The sequence below is a fragment of the Papaver somniferum genome, chromosome 2 (assembly GCF_003573695.1).
Source record: "Papaver somniferum cultivar HN1 chromosome 2, ASM357369v1, whole genome shotgun sequence".
NCBI lineage: Eukaryota > Viridiplantae > Streptophyta > Magnoliopsida > Ranunculales > Papaveraceae > Papaver > Papaver somniferum.
The window spans coordinates 2,532,071-2,553,951 of record NC_039359.1 but is presented as its reverse complement, the minus strand read 5'-3'; the positions used below and the strand labels follow the sequence as shown (position 1 = coordinate 2,553,951).

Below are 21,881 nucleotides of genomic sequence, written 5' to 3'. Positions count from 1 at the left end.
CTTGAGATATGGTTTGAGAGTACATCCTTTTGTATAAGTTCTCTGACACTTTGAGTACTAATACAAGGAATACCTTTAACACATTCCAAATTTACATATCAGCCTTAAATTAATAGTTCTGACAATATTTGAAAAAAAAAATCGCATCTAATGTGTTACAACAACACAATATTTTTCAAAGAGATTATCCCCAAAATCGGTATTAATAGATACTAGCTTATCCTTTTTACACAAGTTGTTGTAAGACAACCTTTCTACACATAAATATGAATAACAAATCCTTAAGGTAGATTGTGTAATCTCTCTATGTTGAATAAGATATATTAGTTGGATACCAGTTGCCCGGGTATGTGTGCTTCCTTACATCCGAGGATTGGGCAAGGTAAGGATGCACACTCCAATGCGGTTAAGCACTGGGATGAGAATAATCCTCATCATACACTTCAGGAGGAGATCTTTCTCCCTTTTGAACACAATCATGTTCTTCTTCGTGGGTTCTGAACCCATCCTTTTTGTTAAGGAAATTACGAGATACAATATCCTTAATCACATCTTGTGCCCAGGATGGTATGTTCCTTGAACTTGAACCCGTTTTGTCTAGATCTTCCAGTCGAAAGTTTGCTAACATCTCTTGTTCAAGACGTTCTATATGTCCTCTTAAGGTTTTCATCCTTTGTTGGAAATGTTTTTCCAAACGCTTGTTCAGATATACCTCTTGACATGTTTCAGTAAGAAGTTTCTCAATAAGGACCTTATTCCTTATCTGTGAGTGTTTCAGCGAATGAGTAAGATTTTCACACTCTATAGTCTGTTGATGAACTTCATTGCATAAAACCATTTTTTGTTCCTCATAATCTATTAGATTATTTTGAAGACTAAGTGTTTCTCGCTTTCCTTCACATATTCTTACATTCATTTGAACAATAAGTTATAGGACATCATCTAGACTGTCAATGGATTTACCCTTTTCTGAAATTTTTTCAATATGTTTGAAAAAGCTTTCCATCATTTTAGCAAATTCAGAACTCGGGCTAACAAGTGAATTGAATCTCTTTTCAGAAGATTTCTCACAATGAATTGGAGATGAGTCCAAACCATGTTTCTTGAGTTTCGAACTCACCCCTTTTTACTCAGGAACCTGATTCGTAATCAAATTATTAGTCATAGACTTTTTCTTTGATTTTCGAAAAGAATTTTGAGACCAACTTCCATTGGTTTTCCTTGAGATCTTACTCTCACTATCTTGTCTTACGTTAACTGAATCATCCTTTGGATTCATTCTTATAGATTGGATCGCACCAAACACAGATTGTTAGATATTCGTGTTTGCCCGCTCTGATACCAATTGAAAAGGCGAGGGTACCCAAATATACCTCAAGCTAAAACTTTTCCAACCTATAAGTCCTTTCACCAAAAGTGATTGTCTATGGACTGAGTCAAGACAATACAACTAATCGGTTCACACTTCGTGTGATCGTCTATGGATACGAGATCGAGACAGTACAACAACGAAGTATGTTTACTTGATACAAAGGTTCGGACTTAACCAAACACAATAGAATTGCTTATCAAGTAAATAGGAATTAACGTTTATGTAATTTACTTTAATTATAATAAAACAATTATAATGTGGAATATAAAAGTAAATGACACATCAATATTTTGTTAACGAGGAAACCGCAAATGCAGAAAAACCCCGGGACCTAGTCCAGAATTGAATACTCTCAGGATTAAGCCGATATACAAAATTACACTAACTTCGTATAGTTGATACCAAGTAACTAACCCTATAGTTCACCTAGTTCCTTCTGTATTCCCATGCGGCCTCCAACTTATAAATAAGTCACGTACTTGGAACAATTCCTTTGGTCCGTATTCCAAACAGTAAAGGAACAACAAATCTGTTTGGTATCAACTTTATTCAACCAAGTGATACGAGTCGGACAAAGGCTCTTTCGTTTATCTCAACATAAACTCCTTCGTCAGGTCCTTAGATCTATCTTATGTTCAATCACCCAAAGGTAATCGAATAAGATTAAGCCAACAACACATTTAATCCGAAGAACCGTGTTGATGCCGATCTACTCAATTAATCAATCCAATCTACCACAAGGATAAACCGATTATTAATTGGACCCTCTTTTACCGAAACAAGTATTGTGCACACCAAAGATTATAAAACCCAATTCAGATCTTCAATATCTTCTTTGTCTTCAAATCTTCTTAAATCTTCAATAAAAACCTACATACAATCACTTGAATCTCTTGTGATCAATAACGCACAGAACAGAGTCTGTTAACAATGGGTTATCACAAGATCGTCTTTAGAATTAATAACAGTCTAAATATCCCTGTAAAACTCTGAACTAGTTTGAGTGAATCTTATATCAGAATAGAATATTCTCAAGAATAAACAAACTAGATGCAATTAGATTTCAACCACGGTTAGTCAATCAAATCAATCGAAAATAAAAGATAAACCGCAATTATCTAGTTTCCCACCAACGGGTCGCGCTAGAGCTTCTCAATCCCAAAGAAGACTTTAAACTGAGCGGTCGTAAGAGATTTCGCCTAATTACGTTACTCTCCTCTCCGAATAGGCGGCTACACCAGTAACAACAACAAAAGAGTAAATTTGTTGTTACAAAGGATTAGTTTGCTAGAAAGGCAAACTTCAAGTATTTATAGACAAGGAAGTTGGACACCAAGGAATTTCTAAAACCTAAAATATTCACAAGATATTCACTAAAGCACAAATTAGGTTTCCATAATTCATGGAAATGCTCTGTCCAAAAATAACGATCGAAATCTCCCGGAAAATCTAATTAGTAAATGCACATTACTAATTCTGTAATTTCCCTACAAAATGAAATTAATAACCTTAATTAAAAGATTCTTAACTTATTTATGTTTCGATCCTGGGATTCTCTTCCCTTATCCGTTAAGGAATATCTTTGAACAATTAAAGAAATAAACATTCACAACACATGTTTAAAGTTTGTCGACATCTTAACTTTGTAAGTTCTCTTTCACACTTACAACCTTGTAACCAATTTGCCACACTTCCAAACAAGTTTAGAATTGGTTTATCTGACTTTCAAGAACTATGTATTGATCAAACCAACATTCAATCACAATCATGGGTTTACGGTTATACCAAAACAAGTTTCGGTTCTACCTCAATGTGAGTACTATGCATAGTCACACTAGCTTTCCAAAAATTCGGTTGACTAGGTACTAGGATCGGTTCCCCACATATATATATATATATATATATAGTATATAACTTATATGTGTTGCACATGTCCATAGGATCGGTTACCCTTTGCCTAAAAACGTGTTGCACATATCCATAGGATCGGTTCCCCTTTCTGCCATAAACCTTGCTGCACCCCATATAAGGATCGGTTCCCTTTGATGTACTGCACCCCTTACAAGGATCGGTTCCCCCTTTCCTTTTAATTGGTCAGACATACAAAATCCGATCATACCACAGGTAATTACTTAAGATCGATTTTACTAATAAAAGTTATACCAATATATAAGTCAGGCCTTTATGAATAGTTCTACCAAGAACACAACAAGTTGTGAGCGGTTATACTCTATCACATATATTGGTTGTTAATAAGATATGCAATGAATAACAAAACCAATAACACCTGGCAATTTCCTTTTCGGTTGACAAACAAGTTTATGAACTTACTTCCTTAGAACACATGTAAACATTGTTCCCTAGGATGAAATCCTCACCTCATACCCATACATAATCACAATAGCATTCAAATGATTATGGCGATGTCTTATCTACAAAGTTTAATGGTTAAGCAATAAACCTCGTATTGTATTCCTTAATACTATGTCTATCTAGAGTTCAAATAAGCTTCGCAGTTATGTTTTCAATATGCACGACTTGAAAGATACGTTAGGGAATGAAACAGTTCAAGTCAAATATCACTAACCTCAAGTGGAAGGATGATTGTTGTCGTTGTAGCTCCTTGCTTCTTCACATCTTCAAGACTTTGCAATACTTGTAATGTCTCATACCCTAATACTTTCAAGCTAACCTATACGAAGTTGAGTCTAGTACATAATCAAGCGACTCTTAACATGAATTTTGATTCACTAAAATATGACTACCAAACTTGACATACCAACGCTTGGTGGGTTCAACCGAGAAATTCTCTAAAAATAGTTGTAGTTAAAGTAATAGCGTTGTACGTTAATCAAACACTTGGTTTGATCCGCATTTTGGTTCGGATTCGAACTTACGCTATATAACAAGTGTACATCCTGTTTAAGTAATCTCTGTGATAATTCTTGCTTGTATTAAATTACACAAGGTGTTTCTTGAATAGGTTGGTATATAAAAGATGATGGTGCACATGGTAACCTCGTTATTTGACTTAGTATATAGAGTTGAAGTAAAAAAGGTTGTAACTCCACCATCTCAGAAAGGTTACATGTATTGAAATGACCCTTTGGTAAGGCATAAATGAAAAAACTTGCAAAAATCACGTATACCATATAAATTGATCTTTCATACAAATCGATGACTTACATATAAAGAGTAGCTTCTCAATGGAACAAAGCCTGATTCACAAATATGCGTTTGAAGACCTCTTCTTACAATGACAATAGTACTATGAGATGCAATAATATGGTATCGTATTTTTTAACCTGCATGGATAATATTGAAGACATTTTAGAAATGAATTTCAAAAATTATGGATTTTTATGTCAATTTGGTGTTAGTTTTTTGTTATGAAAATGTCACTTCATTTGGGAAATCAATCAGAAAATTCCTGAATTTATTAGGAAATGACCAAATCCAGTGATATTGTTTCTATTTACACAACTACTGTTATCCAAAATAATGAGATTTTTGAACTGGCGCTACAGTTACTCATTCATAGTTTGTTCCTAAAACTGCAGAGTGTTTTCCTAAGTCTAAAACTAATTGTGTCGATAATGCATTGATATTGGAATACATTAAATATTTACATTGTCGAAACAATCCGCCTTCGAGTTTAGTCCTCCTTGACTGTGGAATATTTTATTTGGTCGTTACAATACAGATATGTCTTCAACAATGCAAGTGTATTCCATGAAGACATACTTGCATTGTAATGACCAAAAAAATATTTCATTGCCTAGACGTACTTGTATTGTATTGTAATATCACACAGTAGTGATAGGTTAGGCGAATGCAAACGTAGATAACACTTGGAAAACATTGGGAAGGCTGATCGCTTTCAACAAGTTGAGGTGCAAATGATGAGTGCCAAATATTGTATATATTTATCCCTTTTTGTTGGCATTTTAACTCATCTTTTGTGCAGTAATTCTACATTTTATCCCATATTCTGTATTTTCATTGTTTTCAAGAATAAATATTTTTATTAATTAATTTTGAATTTTTAGGTAATAAATAAAGTTCGGATGAGTCGTGGAGCGAAAAGAGCAGAAAAGTAGTGAAAAGCCGGGAGGAATTACGCAAGGAAGCCGCGAAGAATGGTGCGCACAACCTCATTTTCTACACACAAAAGCGCCTCCGTTCTCAGCCATCAGATCAGTTCTCAGGAGCATCCGACGGTCGCTCCTTCATAAAGCATCAAAATCTGATGTCTCCGCCGAGCACCACAGCGCTGAAATTCCAAGCCTTCAGATTAGATGGTAGTTGAATCCAACGGTCGCTCCAATGCCTGTGCATCAAATCCCGATGATTCCGCCTTACACTACAGTACCTAACTCCATCTGGTGCCGTTAACTTCGTTGCACCTCAGAATCCGACGGTCGCTTCACACATCCTTCCATCTATCCGTTCGATTCCACTCAGAACCAATGATCCAACATCTCAGATTCGCCAACATCTAAACTTGAGGTCTCCGCCTCACACCATAGCAACACATACCCTATTCCCAACCAAACAACCCCTAATCCTAATCCCATCGAGCTCTTCTTCCCCTTCTTCCCAAAAAAATTGCAGAGCTCTGCAACACCACCTCCCCTCTCTGCCATGCCGCCAACACCATCACCTCCACAGTTCTGCCACCACCACCAGTTCCATCACTGCCACTACCATCTCCAACACCCGACAACACCCTAGCCTAGCTATTTTCTTCATCTCTCAACCTCTGAAACCCTAGGTTTTGGGGTGAGTAAAATAGCTAGAAATTAGGGGACAATAGGAGCAGGAAGAGCATCAGAGGGACATCAAGAAGCATGGGTCGATCCAATTTTGGGAGATTGTAAGCAAATTTTATGTAATTTAAAATTGCCCTAATTTTCTGATTTGGGGAAAATGGGTGTAAACCCTAATTTGCTAATTTGGGTATAAAAGGGGATGTGTATGAGATGTTAAAACTTGTTCTTGGACTAGCCAAGTTTCCCCCTAATTGGGTTAGGTTTGATTTTAATTTCATTGTCAATTTTCATCATTTGCATATTTTTCTTCTTGTTCACTGTGTTGTGTTGATGTTGTGTAATTGTTGATGTGTTGTTAGTTTAATGCTCCTGTTCCTTTGTAATTGTTCCTGTTTAGTTCTAGGTGTTAGCATGTTCTAATTCACCACTAGGGTGAAGATGAAACCTTAATGCCACTGTGTAGGAGACTACAATTTTGGCCTCTCATCACTTTGCTCTCACATTGTATGTCAGGCATACATTGTAGTTAGGATACCCCTGTGATTGAAAGTGCAGCAGCCCATGTTAATTGATTATGGTCCAAACCTCAGACTAGTTATGCTCTAATCAGATAGCTAGTACCTTGGGAGGATAATTTGGTTGCAATTGGAATATCCGACTTAGTCTAGGTTAAGAGGTGGAATCAATGCCCTAGTTTGCCATCAACCTTCATTCTCATCCACAATTCCATCTTCTACTGTTTAACTTTGCTTTCTTGTTTTCTTTCATTTGTTTTACTTTCACTTCTCATTTGCTTTACCTGCACTGCTGCATTACTACTTGCATTTCTGTTTTGCACTTTCTTTACTACTTGTTTGACCTGCAACTCTGTTGCATTTCTGCTTTGCATTTACTGCACTGCTGCTACAGCTCTGTTGCTACTGCACTGCTGTGCATTTTCTGTTGCTGCTGTAGCTTCTTCAGCTGCTGCTGCCTCTCTTGCACTCCTGCTGCTTGCTTTGCTCTCCAAGGCTCACTTCACTCCTGAGCCCAAGTCCAATTCAGTGAAACCAAAGGCTAAAGGCCCAACCAACTGAGCCCAAAGCTCAGTTCACTCCCAAAAGCCTCTGAAGCCCAGTTAAGGCCAAAGCCTAGTTCACTACTAAGCCCAACTCACAAGTGAATTGTTAAGCCCAACGCTCAAACCAGTTTCCAGAACCAAAGCCCATTTGCACTTCAAAGATAACTGAGCCCAAGCTCAGTTCATTTTATTTTTAACAAACCCACTAAGCCCAATTCATTCAAAGGGCATTCAAACCCATTAGTACTCAAGCTCAATTTAAGCCAAAAGGCTTCTAAGCCCAAAGCAAATCTAGGAACCCAATTAGCTAAACACTCCAAAACACACCCGATCTCTGTGGATCGACCCGTACTTGCACGAGCTACAACTGACGACCGTGCACTTGCGGTATTACTGTAGGCCCGTTTCCATTGCATCATTTCTATACCCTTCCGGGGCCTGCCAAGTTTTTGGCGCCGCTGCCGGGGATTCGGGTTGTTTTCTCTGTGTTTTTTTTATTAGCTATTTTTGCATTTCACTGCATAGCATTTGCATCTGCATCTGCTTCATTTCATTTGCTGTTGGACCTGCTGATTCTGAACCTGTTTTTCCTCTGCTGGGACGCCACCAAGGAAAAGAACCAAAACCCAACTGGGTTTTTGCAACAATATCAGAGCAGCTGGGCTGTGCTAAAAAGGTAAGCCTAAACCCATTCATTGAGAGAACCCAACCTGTGGGCTTCCAAATTTTTTAATTGTGGGCTTGTAATAATTAACCCAATTCTTTGGGCTTTTTATTTTTCTATTTTGGGTTTGTAATAATTTATTTGTGGGCTTGTTGTTTAATTTGTGGGCTTGTATTTATTTTGTGTGGGCTTGTTTAAATTTTTCCATTGGACTTGTATTTTGGACTCTGGGTTTAAACCCAGCTGATAACCGATTGTGGGCCGCAGCCTTCCTTCCATTTCATTAGAGGCTAGCACAGGGGCTTGCTCCCATTCAAAAACCAAATTTTAATTTTATTTTCAAAAAAAAAAAAAAAAAAAAAAAAAAATATTCTACTTGCTCCCAATTTTAAAACCAAATTTTTACTTGCTCCCATCTAAACCAAATTTTTATTTTTACTCCCATTTTAAACCAAATTTTCAAATGTCTCCCACCAAAACCAAATTTTCCCAAAAATCCAAACCCTTTAAAACCAAATTTTTCCCAAAAATCCAAACCCTTTAAAAACCAAATTCTGAGCTTTGTAACATAGTTACTTAGCTTTTGAGCCAATCATGTCTGGATATTGGTCTGCTCCTGGGGATGGAAATAAAACTCTTAGAGAACTTGCTTATGGGCATATGCCACGTTATGAACCTTCCACGGACCATGATGTCAATAGTCATAGGAATTATTATGGACATTTTCAAAGTCCCGAGCCGCAATACATGAACCCTAATGACTATTCATACATGCATCATTCGCCACAACGTGAAAATGAACATTTTGCTAGTGCCTCACTCACACAATCATCACTTATGGATCAAATAGAAGCTCGAATCACAGCTTTAGAAATGCAATCACATGAGGAATCTGTCACATCTAATTTTCTTAGGCAACCTGAAATCTATGCATGTCCCGCATGTGGTAGTTTAGACCACCCTGTTGAGAATTGTCATATTTTGCATAATTTTAGGCAATCTAGAGAAAATCCAAGGTATGAAATGCCCATAAATTGTGAGAATGGTAGTCATTGGGACCATAATCAATCCTTTGAGGGTTGCGATCAATCTTTTATAAACCCTAATGACCATGCACACATGTACCAATCACCACAATTTGAACATGAAGAATTTTGTACTCCCATGAATTTAGACTCCACCACAGAAGCTTTCAGACTTAGTGAGCAAAACTTCGATAGATCTACATCACGAATTCAGGCAATTTAGATCAGATTTTGCTTCACCTACAAAAGGAGGAAATTCATGAGGAAATGTATGTTGTCCCTAATGAAGTGTCTAGTCCCATTCATATAAATAATGTTGAATATGAACCTAATTTAGAGGAACATGAATCGACTAACGACACCACCACTTTTAATGAGGACCAATATGCATGCTACCATGATGATGATTATGATGATATGTTAGAAGAACATGAAAATATTGTGGAACCTGTTGGTTCAATAACATATGGCTTCTCGCCCTCGACCTTCATGAATGTTGTTTTTTCTAATACTCATTGTAATTCATATGATTTTGATATTGACATGGGATTCGTACAATTATTCTGTGAAGATGAGCATGACATAGGAATAGTTGAATCTTCTGTAGACACTAATATCATGAAAATATATTTGATGTGTCTGATTCTCTACCTAGGTCACATTGTGATATTTCTCCTGATTTGCCGATGCATGAGAATGAATCTGTTGATGATGTTGATGATTCTAAGTGTGAACTTGCCAATGTGAGTGATGATTGTGAGCATGATGTGACATGTGTAGATGAGTTAGAAGATTTTGATTTGATTGATAATGATATGCCTATTCTTCTACCTAAGTCACAATCTGATGGCCTTCCACCCAACCTAGATTTGGTTTGTACCAATATTATAAAACCAATTTCTCTGAGAATGCCCAACTAGGTTTGGAACTGTGTGCTTCCAAGTCCTCTTGGACTATTTTGCTTCCAAAATAATACATTTGAGGAACCACAGTTGGAAATAGCATGTTTGCCCGTCCCTAGCACAGTTCACTTTGAGCTAGACCTTTTGCATGATGAACCCCGACGAAACTGCGCGATTTTGTTTTCAAAATTATATCTTCTGTAAAATCCAGGTTTGGGGGTAGCTCATTTTGTTTCACAGTTTCACTTGCGTTTCTTTCCTGTTATTATTGTGTGAAGCTGTTGAAATGTCTACACTTCGTCTTTGGGTTGATCCTCAACTCTTTAGATTGTTAGTGTATGGTGAATTTTTTGTATATAATCCAGTAGATAAAATTTTAAAAACCCTTTTGTTCCTTTTGTATATATTTTGCTAATCCAATATGATCTCGGCTGAAATATGTTGGATTTTGCCTTGAATAACGGAGTTTTAATTCTGCTTTCGCCGAAATCGGGTATTCTCTCTCCTTTTACTCTACTCAGCATGTCCCTTTCCATATGTTGCATTTTAATTCTTTCCATATTTTGAAACATTGAGGACAATGTTTAGTTTAGGTTTGGGGGTATAGAGTAGATACCACGATAATATGCCATAATTGAAAACAAACTCCATCTTTTTGAAAAAAAAAAAAAAAAAAAAAAAAAAAATCCAAAAAAATTAAAAAAAAAATGAAAATCATAAAAAATGGAGCTCATTTACCTTGAAATGTTGACTTGTGCAAATATGTATTTTTTTTATTAGGAGTCTTAGTCTAGATATTTAGGCACCCTGATTCTAGCACAATTCACATAGTGATAAGAAATTTGCACGCGCACGATCTACCAATACATGTATGGCCTCGATCTTCAAGGTGTTGGATAGGAAGTTACGATTGCCAATCACTTTAGAATACTGAACGAAACTGGACTAGCTTGTTCTTTGGTTGGTTGGGATAGAAGGTGGAGGTTACATTAAGAAAGACAACCATCGAATTTAACTGGGTGCATCAAAAAGGGCTACCTCTTGCAAAGTGTCATGTAATCTTTTGTTTCTTTTTGTTATGTATCAAAAGTGTTTCCTTCGAAAAAAAAAAAAAAAAAAAAAAAAAAAAAAAAAAAAAGAGAAAAAAAAAAAAATCAAAAAACCAAAAAAATCAAGTATTTATCAATTCCATCATCTCTTGTTCCAAAAATAAAAGAGATTTGTCAATGTAAATAAGAGTCATGTAAATAGTCATTTTGTTGTTTCTTGTAATAAGCAAGGAGGGTGTATGCCATTGATGTACAACGCGAGTAATTGTGAAATACCTCCAACTCATTCACAATTCTCGTAAAGTCCGGACAGCTAGCTAGATTTCGACCTCAGTTCTTAGCCTGAGAAACTATCTCTTGGTGATTAGTAGTCATAACTTCAGATCTTTCTTTACACATGTGTAGATACACTTTACACTCTTATCACATGTCCTTATTTGTTATCAGTGCTAGGATTGTGCCTTCGATAGCTAGATTGACATCTCCATTTTGCTGTGAGCTTAACTGTTTTGCACATGTCACGTTTGATGGAATATGAGCTTATATTTTGTCCTTAGGTTTTGTAGGCACACCTCTGGTAAACCTTCACGAGACTTCAACTCGTCCACTAGGGACACTTAGTGGTTTAAAAGGCTTAGTGCATACGCTAAATGCATTCGAGAGACCAGCGACAGTGGTATAGTTAGGATTTCCTTAGTTTTGTTTTACTTGAGGACAAGTAAAATTCAGGTTTGGGGGTATTTGATGAGTGCCAAATATTGTATATATTTATCCCTTTTTGTTGGCATTTTAACTCATCTTTTGTGCATTAATTCTACATTTTATCCCATATTCTGTATTTTCATTGTTTTCAAGAATAAATATTTTTATTAATTAATTTTGCATTTTTAGGTAATAAATAAAGTTCGGATGAGTCGTGGAGCGAAAAGAGCAGAAAAGTAGTGAAAAGCCGGGAGAATTACGCAAGGAAGCCGCGAAGAATGGTGCGCACAACCTCATTTTCTACACACAAAAGCGCCTCCGTTCTCAGCCATCAGATCAGTTCTCAGGAGCATCCGACGGTCGCTCCTTCATAAGCATCAAAATCGATGTCTCTGCCGAGCACCACAGCGCTGAAATTCCAAGCCTTCAGATTAGATGGTAGTTGAATCCAACGGTCGCTCCATGCCTGTGCATCAAATCCCGATGATTCCGCCTTACACTACAGTACCTAACTCCATCTGGTGCCGTTAACTTCGTTGCACCTCAGAATCCGACGGTCGCTTCACACATCCTTCCATCTATCCGTTCGATTCCACTCAGAACCAATGATCCAACATCTCAGATTCGCCAACATCTAAACTTGAGGTCTCCGCCTCACACCATAGCAACACATACCCTATTCCCAACCAAACAACCCCTAATCCTAATCCCATCGAGCTCTTCTTCCCCTTCTTCCCAAAAAAATTGCAGAGCTCTGCAACACCACCTCCCCTCTCTGCCATGCCGCCAACACCATCACCTCCACAGTTCTGCCACCACCACCAGTTCCATCACTGCCACTACCATCTCCAACACCCTAGCCTAGCTATTTTCTTCATCTCTCAACCTCTGAAACCCTAGGTTTTGGGGTGAGTAAAATAGCTAGAAATTAGGGGACAATAGGAGCAGGAAGAGCATCAGAGGGACATCAAGAAGCATGGGTCGAGCCAATTTTGGGAGATTGTAAGCAAATTTTATGTAATTTAAAATTGCCCTAATTTTCTGATTTGGGGAAAATGGGTGTAAACCCTAATTTGCTAATTTGGGTATAAAAGGGGATGTGTATGAGATGTTAAAACTTGTTCTTGGACTAGCCAAGTTTCCCCCTAATTGGGTTAGGTTTGATTTTAATTTCATTGTCAATTTTCATCATTTGCATATTTTTCTTCTTGTTCACTGTGTTGTGTTTGATGTTGTGTAATTGTTGATGTGTTGTTAGTTTAATGCTCCTGTTCATTTGTAATTGTTCCTGTTTAGTTCTAGGTGTTAGCATGTTCTAATTCACCACTAGGGTGAAGATGAAACCTTAATGCCACTGTGTAGGAGACTACAATTTTGGCCTCTCATCACTTTGCTCTCACATTGTATGTCAGGCATACATTGTAGTTAGGATACCCCTGTGATTGAAAGTGCAGCAGCCCATGTTAATTGATTATGGTCCAAACCTCAGACTAGTTATGCTCTAATCAGATAGCTAGTACCTTGGGAGGATAATTTGGTTGCAATTGGAATATCCGACTTAGTCTAGGTTAAGAGGTGGAATCAATGCCCTAGTTTGCCATCAACCTTCATTCTCATCCACAATTCCATCTTCTACTGTTTAACTTTGCTTTCTTGTTTTCTTTCATTTGTTTTACTTTCACTTCTCATTTGCTTTACCTGCACTGCTGCATTACTACTTGCATTTCTGTTTTGCACTTTCTTTACTACTTGTTTGACCTGCAACTCTGTTGCATTTCTGCTTTGCATTTACTGCACTGCTGCTACAGCTCTGTTGCTACTGCACTGCTGTGCATTTTCTGTTGCTGCTGTAGCTTCTTCAGCTGCTGCTGCCTCTCTTGCACTCCTGCTGCTTGCTTTGCTCTCCAAGGCTCACTTCACTCCTGAGCCCAAGTCCAATTCAGTGAAACCAAAGGCTAAAGGCCCAACCAACTGAGCCCAAAGCTCAGTTCACTCCCAAAAGCCTCTGAAGCCCAGTTAAGGCCAAAGCCTAGTTCACTACTAAGCCCAACTCACAAGTGAATTGTTAAGCCCAACGCTCAAACCAGTTTCCAGAACCAAAGCCCATTTGCACTTCAAAGAACTGAGCCCAAGCTCAGTTCATTTTATTTTTAACAAACCCACTAAGCCCAATTCATTCAAAGGGCATTCAAACTCATTAGTACTCAAGCCCAATTTAAGCCAAAAGGCTTCTAAGCCCAAAGCAAATCTAGGAACCCAATTAGCTAAACACTCCAAAACACACCCGATCTCTGTGGATCGACCCGTACTTGCACGAGCTACAACTGACGACCGTGCACTTGCGGTATTACTGTAGGCCCGTTTCCATTGCATCATTTCTATACCCTTCCGGGGCCTGCCAGCAAACCAGATATGTTGGTATAGGGAAGGTTATTTGATAGTCGAGAAAACAATCCAGAAACTTACAATTATGAACATAACAAGTAGTTCTTTCAATAAAGATGATAATATCGGGAAATTTACAACACAGTCATTATGAAAATGGCTACATTAGTAACTCCTCGTCAATGAGGCATCCTCTAAAGATATTGAAAAATTGATTGACGGTGTGATGAACCGTAAAAACTAGCCGGCAGCGCCCCATCGTACATGTCAAAACTTTTTATGCGCCCTTCTGATGTAATGACTGTGCCATAAATCTTCAAGGCTTACCAGGTAAATGTATGTCGATTTTTCTTTTCAGACATGATTCGTAAGCATGATACTTTAAATGTATTTTCTAGACGTAGTTCCACACCATTCTGACTTATCCTTGTTCTACTAAAGGTGCAAGTCCATAACCGGCTAATGATTATGCATTTGACATGCATCACAGACTTTCGACTATTGTCGAGGCATTGGTCCTTCCTTGGGCTAGCGCATAGGCCATTACAAGCCTAACCTTTGAGTCTTTACTCCGCTTCAGTCATGTACTGGATGTATGCACTGATTTTGTTCGTTCTAAAGGTGCAGCATCTAGGCTTATGTCATCCATGTTATACATTATCTTGGTGAAGCAATTGGACTTATGTCATTCGTTTAGCTTTATTTTTTGTCCATGCCAATTCACAATGGATGCATGTCAACAACGCATAGCTTGATAGGCAATATGAAAATCCAGGAAATAGAATGCAATTACCGCATCAAGTGTGGTAAGCATCTCTTGTATAGCATGTGAGACATATGATATGAGATGCCTAAGGTGCTAGACCACAAGTGAAATATATTGTGGCTGCCTACGCACCCTACCTGTACCATGAAGGGTTTGAGCACATATCATAGTTCATCAGAGTCGGGACTAGCACCCAAAACCAACTCATGTTGCAAAGCCAAAGTCCGAGCAAATGTTATTTCATATAGGCCAGAGGACTTTCGCAAGAGATACATACACAAGATTGTGTTATCAAACATGCACTCTCTTGTCTGGGACATGCAAATCAGAACAACATTGATATTTCCTTCGAATTGCATCAAAAACATGCAATTTAGGTTTAGCAACGTAGTAATAATGATGCCTACTCATAAGCTTTCTTGAGTAAGTAACATGTCATAATGATGTGCTTTTGGATAAAATGTGCTTTATCGCCTAAACTTTGTAGCTTAGAAGTGCATTTTCCCTTGATGCACCTTCAACCAAAACCCTTTTATATATATGTCCCGTGAAATTTATAAAAGTAAAAGATTTAGGAGATGTTGGACACCACCGAGTCCCGTCTTTTTTGTTATACGATACATGTTAGAGGATGCATCTTCGGCAAGCAACATAGTACAATGTTACACCACTTTGTAAGAAACAAGCATAACGATTTAGTAGTATCAAAATGCTTCCTTGGGTAAGCTTCATAAAAAAAGGTTGCATCTTCGAGCAAGGGACAAGATTAGTATAAATATACCAAGCTGATGAATCATTTGCACCAAGTGTGCATCGCAAGTTCGAACCGATGCATCTTTTTCAAGGGCGCATAATAAACGGCACACTATTGCCGAATGGTAACCTTCGGGACAAGATGCATCAATTTACCAAGTGTGCAGCACAGGCTTAAGGAGATGCTTCAATGACACATCTCAGAGTACCCAACATAACCTGAAGGGAAGCTTCATCTCGTGTGATAACGCATTCTAGAGTTTGTGTCATGCGAAAAATACGGGTGTTTACAGATGGTGTTACTGACAAAGATACTACCATTCCTACAAATATCATTAAAGTATTAGAGAGAAAAAAATACCCATCTCATATATTTTAATCTACTCCAAATTCTAATAAATCGAAGGGGACTTATTGACTATATTTTGACATATGCAGAAATAAACAGTTATTGTCAAGCTCTGATAAACCTACAATGATTGTCGGTGTTGCTATTAATGGCTTTAGGATGCTAGCTATAAATATTTATTAAGAATATTACGAGTATCATCTATCATTATGTAGTGAAAAATATGGCGGTAAATCAAACTCCATAAAGAGTACCAATAAGTTCTTTCCTAGATGTTTTCACTATGTTTTGAATGGTTCTACGAATAAAAACGCTAAGTAAACAAATGGTGAATTTCAAAAAAAATAGTTGTCTTCGTATTAAAAGCTTAAGATGAATTCGTAGATGTTTTCTTATCCTACTTCTCTCTTTCTTTTTCTTAAATAGTGTCCGAGCTGATATATCTTTTTCAGGGGCGCGTAATAAACGGCATACCATTGCCGAATGGTGAACTTCAGGACAAGATGCATCAATTGACCAAGTGTGCATCACAGGCTTAAGGAGATGCTTCAATGAAACATCCTAGAGTACCCAACACAACCTGAAGGGAAGCTTTATCTCGTGTGATAATGCATTCTCGAGTTTGTGTCATGCGAAAAATACGGGTGTTACTGACAAAGATACTATCATTCCTACAAATATCATAAAAGTATTAGAGAAAAAAAATACTCATCTCATGTATTTTAATCTACTCCAAATTCAGGTAAATCGAAGGGGACTCATTGATTATATTTTGACATATGCACAAATAAACAGTTATTGTCAGGCTCTGATAAATCTACCATGATTGTCGGTGTTGCTATTAATGGCTTTAGGATACTAGCTATAAATATATATTAAGAATATGACGAGTATCATCTATCATTATATAGTGAAGAATATTGCGGTAGATCAAACTTCATAAAGAGTACCTAAGTTCTTTCCTAGATGTTTTCACTATGTTTTGAATGGTTCCATGAAGAAAAACGTTAAGTGAACAAACGGTGAATTTTGATAAAAACAATTGTCTTCGTATTAAAAACTTAAGATGAATTTGTAGATGTTTTTTTATCCTACTGTTCTCTTTCTTTTTCAAGGCTGCTAGTAAGGCAAACTGAAAAATAGTTTGTCTTATATAGAACTTGGTACCATCCTGGTAGATTGGTTTACCCCATTAATAATATTGTTTTTTCCCTCTTTTTATTTTTCCTTCTACTTTGTGCTTCTTATATTACCATATGTAGGTCGAAATTTTAAAAAAAAAAAATTCCCGGCATGAGAGCACGAATTCTTATCTTGCTACGGCCCTTAGACCTGATAGTTATAGGTCATAAACCATTTTTTTCTTCGTGGACCGTTGTTAGAAGGAGATATGAGAATGGTTTAGGGTATGGTTTTTTATGAGCTACTTCCTCCGTCCCAAATTAGATGAGCTAGTTGGTTTTAAATTTTGTCCCATAAATAGATGAGTTATCTCACTAATTAGGGGATACTTCTAAAACTACCATTTTAATTGATTATTATTACTATAAGAAATATGTATATTTTGATAACCATGTTTATCTTCGTTATGTAGGTGTTTTAAAATGCTTTTCAACGATAGAATGTTTACGAAAAACCGTGGTATAGTTTAAGAGATAAATCATTTCTAAGTTTTACTAGTTATTATCCATAAGAGTATAATCGTAAAAAGCATTTAAACATACTCGCATTTCCTCCTTGTCTTAAGAATTATGTAACCGTGAGCGGAAAGCCATGGAACAGTTTGGTATAGGACTTCACGATCTAAATAACGTAACCCAAGCCGAAAGCCATAAATTTAGCAGCCAAAGCTCGCATGCCCACATAATTAGATTTCAAAATATTGAGTCTGCTGATAAGGTTTCGGCGCTGAGTTGCATAGCATTATTGTATCTCAGTCATTGACTTCTACTTTGATCCAAACTCTCACCCTTTTCTTATCTTTTCCCTTTTTAATAAGACCCGGGCATGTGCTCAAGTTCTTTCTCTACGGCTATTGGTCGTTGTTCTGATAATCTTTTTTTTTATTATTAGTTTGGAACAGTGGTCCCTAGACTATTTCTAAATCTCATTCATTTAGTAATTTTAGTAATTATAAGGATTCGAATCTTGACCTCAGTAGTGGGAAGGATCATGAGAACCATCAAACCACTTTATGATTCTCCATTGTTCTGATAGTGAGTTGGTAGCTTTCGATACTAACTTTACTAATTTGTTCTTCATCTTTCTTAATTAAGGTTTCTTTCTTAATTATATGTTTTATAATTTTTTACTCTTCTGCTAATTTATTATTCCCTCAGTACCACATATATAAGCGGAGGGACCAATTCTCTTATATTAAGAAATTTTTATTGATTTTATTCATTTCCATGTTTTTTCCTGTTTTACCCTTAATTATATTCCCAATGTTAGAGACATATACTTATTTGTGATGATTCCCAAACAAATAAACAAGGATAATATAAATAAAAAATTATTTTGAAATTTGGACTCCTATATAGTGGTACAAGAAAAAATGAAAATTCCGCTTATATAATAGATACGGACGGAGTAGTTTTAGTACTGCTATAACTATTATCCGAACTTTGTTAACTTTTGACAGCGTTTGTGCTTAAAAGCTACCGAACTTAACAACTACCACAACCATCCAATTTACTGTTTCATCCATTTTTTTCCTATCCAAGGTTTGGACAACTTTTATATGCCAACCATGCGCCATAAATGCCAATCACCTCACTTTGCAAGTACAAAACATACCTATTCACGTTCAGAGTCTCATGCTGTACTACCACATATTATCAACTACTTTGGGGGCAAAAGGATCCTAATTAAGAGAAGTAATGAAGGAAAGTAAAAGAGATTACGAGAATACATAATTAAAACCAGCGCAAAGTTCGGAAAACTGTGGCAATTCTAGCTCAAACAACAGTGTCACGAATTAAAAAGAACAAAGCGAACCATTTATACTCCTCAAAAACTTGTTCTAATACTTTTGTGCTACCATTTAATCATCAAAACAAAAATTCTTAAATACAGAAATACATTACATACACATGTTTATGTACCCTTTCATTATGGAACTCTCTCACTTTCTCTAGAAAAATAAGCTTCTTCGATTAAATTTTTCGGACTAAAATTAACTCAAAACGGAACAACATCACTGCAGTTATAATCATCAGAATTAGCAATGGAATCATCTGGCCATGAATCCCTTAATAATTTAAGCAACATTTGTGCTTTACGTTTCGCCCTTATCGTACAATCACTCTGAACAAGTAACAACAATTGTGTGACGATTCCAGCTGCTACGGCATCTCTTTGTAGCGCTTCTGAAATGGTACATAGCGAAAGTAAAGCTCCAGCTGCGTACTCAGTTGCACGATCAGATATCTTCAATATAATTTTTACCAACAACGGCACCGTCAAGGCATGTGCCGCAAATGCAGCGCAACCGGCGGTGACTCTGCATAATAATTCGACCGTTGCTAATGCACGCTCAGCATCACATTTCTCAAAATCTGCCAGACGATTTATTAACGCTTCTGGAGCTCCGGATAAGACCGCCTTTTGTCGATTCTGTTTAACTAAACATAACGCAAAGAGAGCTTTAATTCCAACTTTTAACGCCCGTGGATAAGCTAATGGATAATTCAGAATTCCAATAATTCCTTCCATTAGTCCATCGGCATTTCCAATTTGAATGCGTAGATCTATCGACCGGGTTCCAGCCGCTACGATTTCGATAAGAGCAGCAGAATTTACCCGAACTTCAATAGATGGATGCGAAAGAAGAGAAGATAGGAATTGAATTCTATCTGATTGAGATGCTATAGAATTGCATTCTGACTCACTGAGCTGAAACATTAAAACTAACGCAAGAGATTCATAAATCAACTCGTTCTTTTCTGAATCAGAGAAAAAAATGTTTAGAAGAGGAGTTTGTGGGTTATGAGAGGAAATAAGAGATCTATTTTTATCGGAATCACGAGCGAGTCCTCTGAGTCTCCGAATAGCAGAAAGACGAGTTTCGAACAAGATTGATTGGTTTGAGAGTTGAGTTAATAAGGAACGAACTAAAATAGGTTCAGCAGGTTGTTTGGGTGTAGGTATACGTTCAACACCAAAAGAACGATTAGAAACACACCAGTTTTGAATTAAACGACGAAGTGTATGATTAGGAATAAGAACAAAATCAGAAAGAGGAACTCTCGTTACCGGACAAGTAGTATTACCAGTTGCAATCCATGATTCGATACTAGATCTATCGTATGTCTGACCTGTACTAACTGTAACTGGATCACTCATTAATTCTAATGAAATTGGACATCTGAAATGATATGGAATTTGAACTCCAATTATATCTAATGGCTCTATACTTCCTCCTCTCATTTTTTTTTCTTGATCTGATCTGGATGATTCTCTGTTGTTGTTGTTTTGTATTTCTCTCTGTTTAGAAATGAGACATTCTAAAGGACGGATTGTGAGGTTCTGCTTTTTCTTTGTCTCCAAATCTCATCTAATTGGTTTTACACTTTGCTTCTTTCTTTCTCTGCTATATATAATACGAATCTGAAATCCCCCAACAATTTCTGCTGTAAACCTCTGCACTTGTTATCTGACTATAGTTCTTTCTAATACCCTCACACACGTGTGTGTGTGGAGTTAGATAAACCTAACCCTAGGTTTGTTAAATAAACTATGGTCAAAAGTGGTCCTAGTTCCTAGTCCTACTCTTACATTGTCTTTTTTGAAATCATACACTCCCGTCACCATCTGGAAATTTGAATGTGTGAAGGTTAGGGAAAGGAAGTAGAGGTGGTGGTTGATGACTTGGATTGGGATGTGCTTCATTATTTTGGTAACTGCAAATTTCTATGCTTTTTCTTTTAAAGCCTGTAGTATTATTGCGTATGGTGGGTTTGGAATTTGGATCTTTCTGTTGTGCGGTCAAAGGTCAATGTTGTAATGCGCTGTGAGACCCACTTGATGTGTTTTCTTACCACCAAATTTCAATTGCTTTCGTTAGTTTGGTGGTGAGGCAGTGAGCCCTTTTGGTGTTGGATTCCACAAATCACTTGTGCAGCAGCCTAGAGAATTACTGTTTTAGCAAATATTTTGATTATTGTATTGTTAATTTCGTTTATGAATTTTGTAGAAAAGAAATTTGGAAAAGTTTTGGTTTAAAGAAGTCTTCGATTTTGAGAATTTTGTAATAAAAATGAATAATTTTAGTCAAATACTTCTAAAGATTGAAATGCACGAGGTTTTGTTGGTTTAATTCGTGAAATGATTACATGAATACGGACTTTCAGAATTTATTTCTGAAAAATTGACATATTTGACTGAAGAAAAAAAGTATGTCGACGAAGTACTTTCAGAATTTAGTCCATGAAAAGTCAGTATGCTTTAATGAAACAAAACATGACGACCAAACTTAATCGGCATGCTCGACTAAAAAAAACATGACGGCCACACGTTGGTTTTTAATTTTTCCGACTTAATATACCATTCAACGACAAAATAAAGTTATAAATAGACTTTGAAAGAATTAATCAAACATATAAAAAATCCAATCGACGATTTTTTTTCATTTAAAGACGATAAAATATAGAGAAGGAAAAGGAAATTGATCATTAGATTGATAAAGACGGAGAAAAAAAAAGTTTGGATCTGAAACCAAAAAGAGACTAGTTTTAGTTGTTATTAAGGGAAGGGTAATTAGATAAATTTATATACATTACACATCCCTTAGTATTTAATCTAGATATAACCCAATTAAGCTCGTTGAAGTGAAATTCCTTTTCAAAAATAATTACATAAATGAAATAAATATAATTGTCACGATTATCAACAATAAATTGAAGAAGAAAGGGTTTAGTATGTTCAAATATTTCGAATTACGTACTTTGTTGAATCCTAAAATGATAGATATACTTCGGAGAAATCCCAAATTATCTTCCCATATAGACAAAAAAGTGGATCCACTTCCCATGCATTCATCCTGATATTGAAACAGCTGCGCAATATCATTGAATTTCCCTTC

At 36.7% G+C, this 21,881-nt stretch overlaps 1 protein-coding gene across 1 annotated transcript; it reads right to left on the bottom strand.

Moving 5' to 3' along the window:
• Window positions 1–18,776: 18,776 nt before the first annotated feature.
• On the bottom strand, window positions 18,777–20,460 carry LOC113346668 (U-box domain-containing protein 26-like). Its single transcript, XM_026590153.1, has one exon. It carries the CDS (start codon window positions 20,225–20,227, stop codon window positions 18,980–18,982), a length of 1,248 nt encoding a protein of 415 aa, XP_026445938.1. The 5' UTR covers window positions 20,228–20,460; the 3' UTR covers window positions 18,777–18,979.
• Between the last annotated feature and the right edge of the window lie 1,421 nt (window positions 20,461–21,881).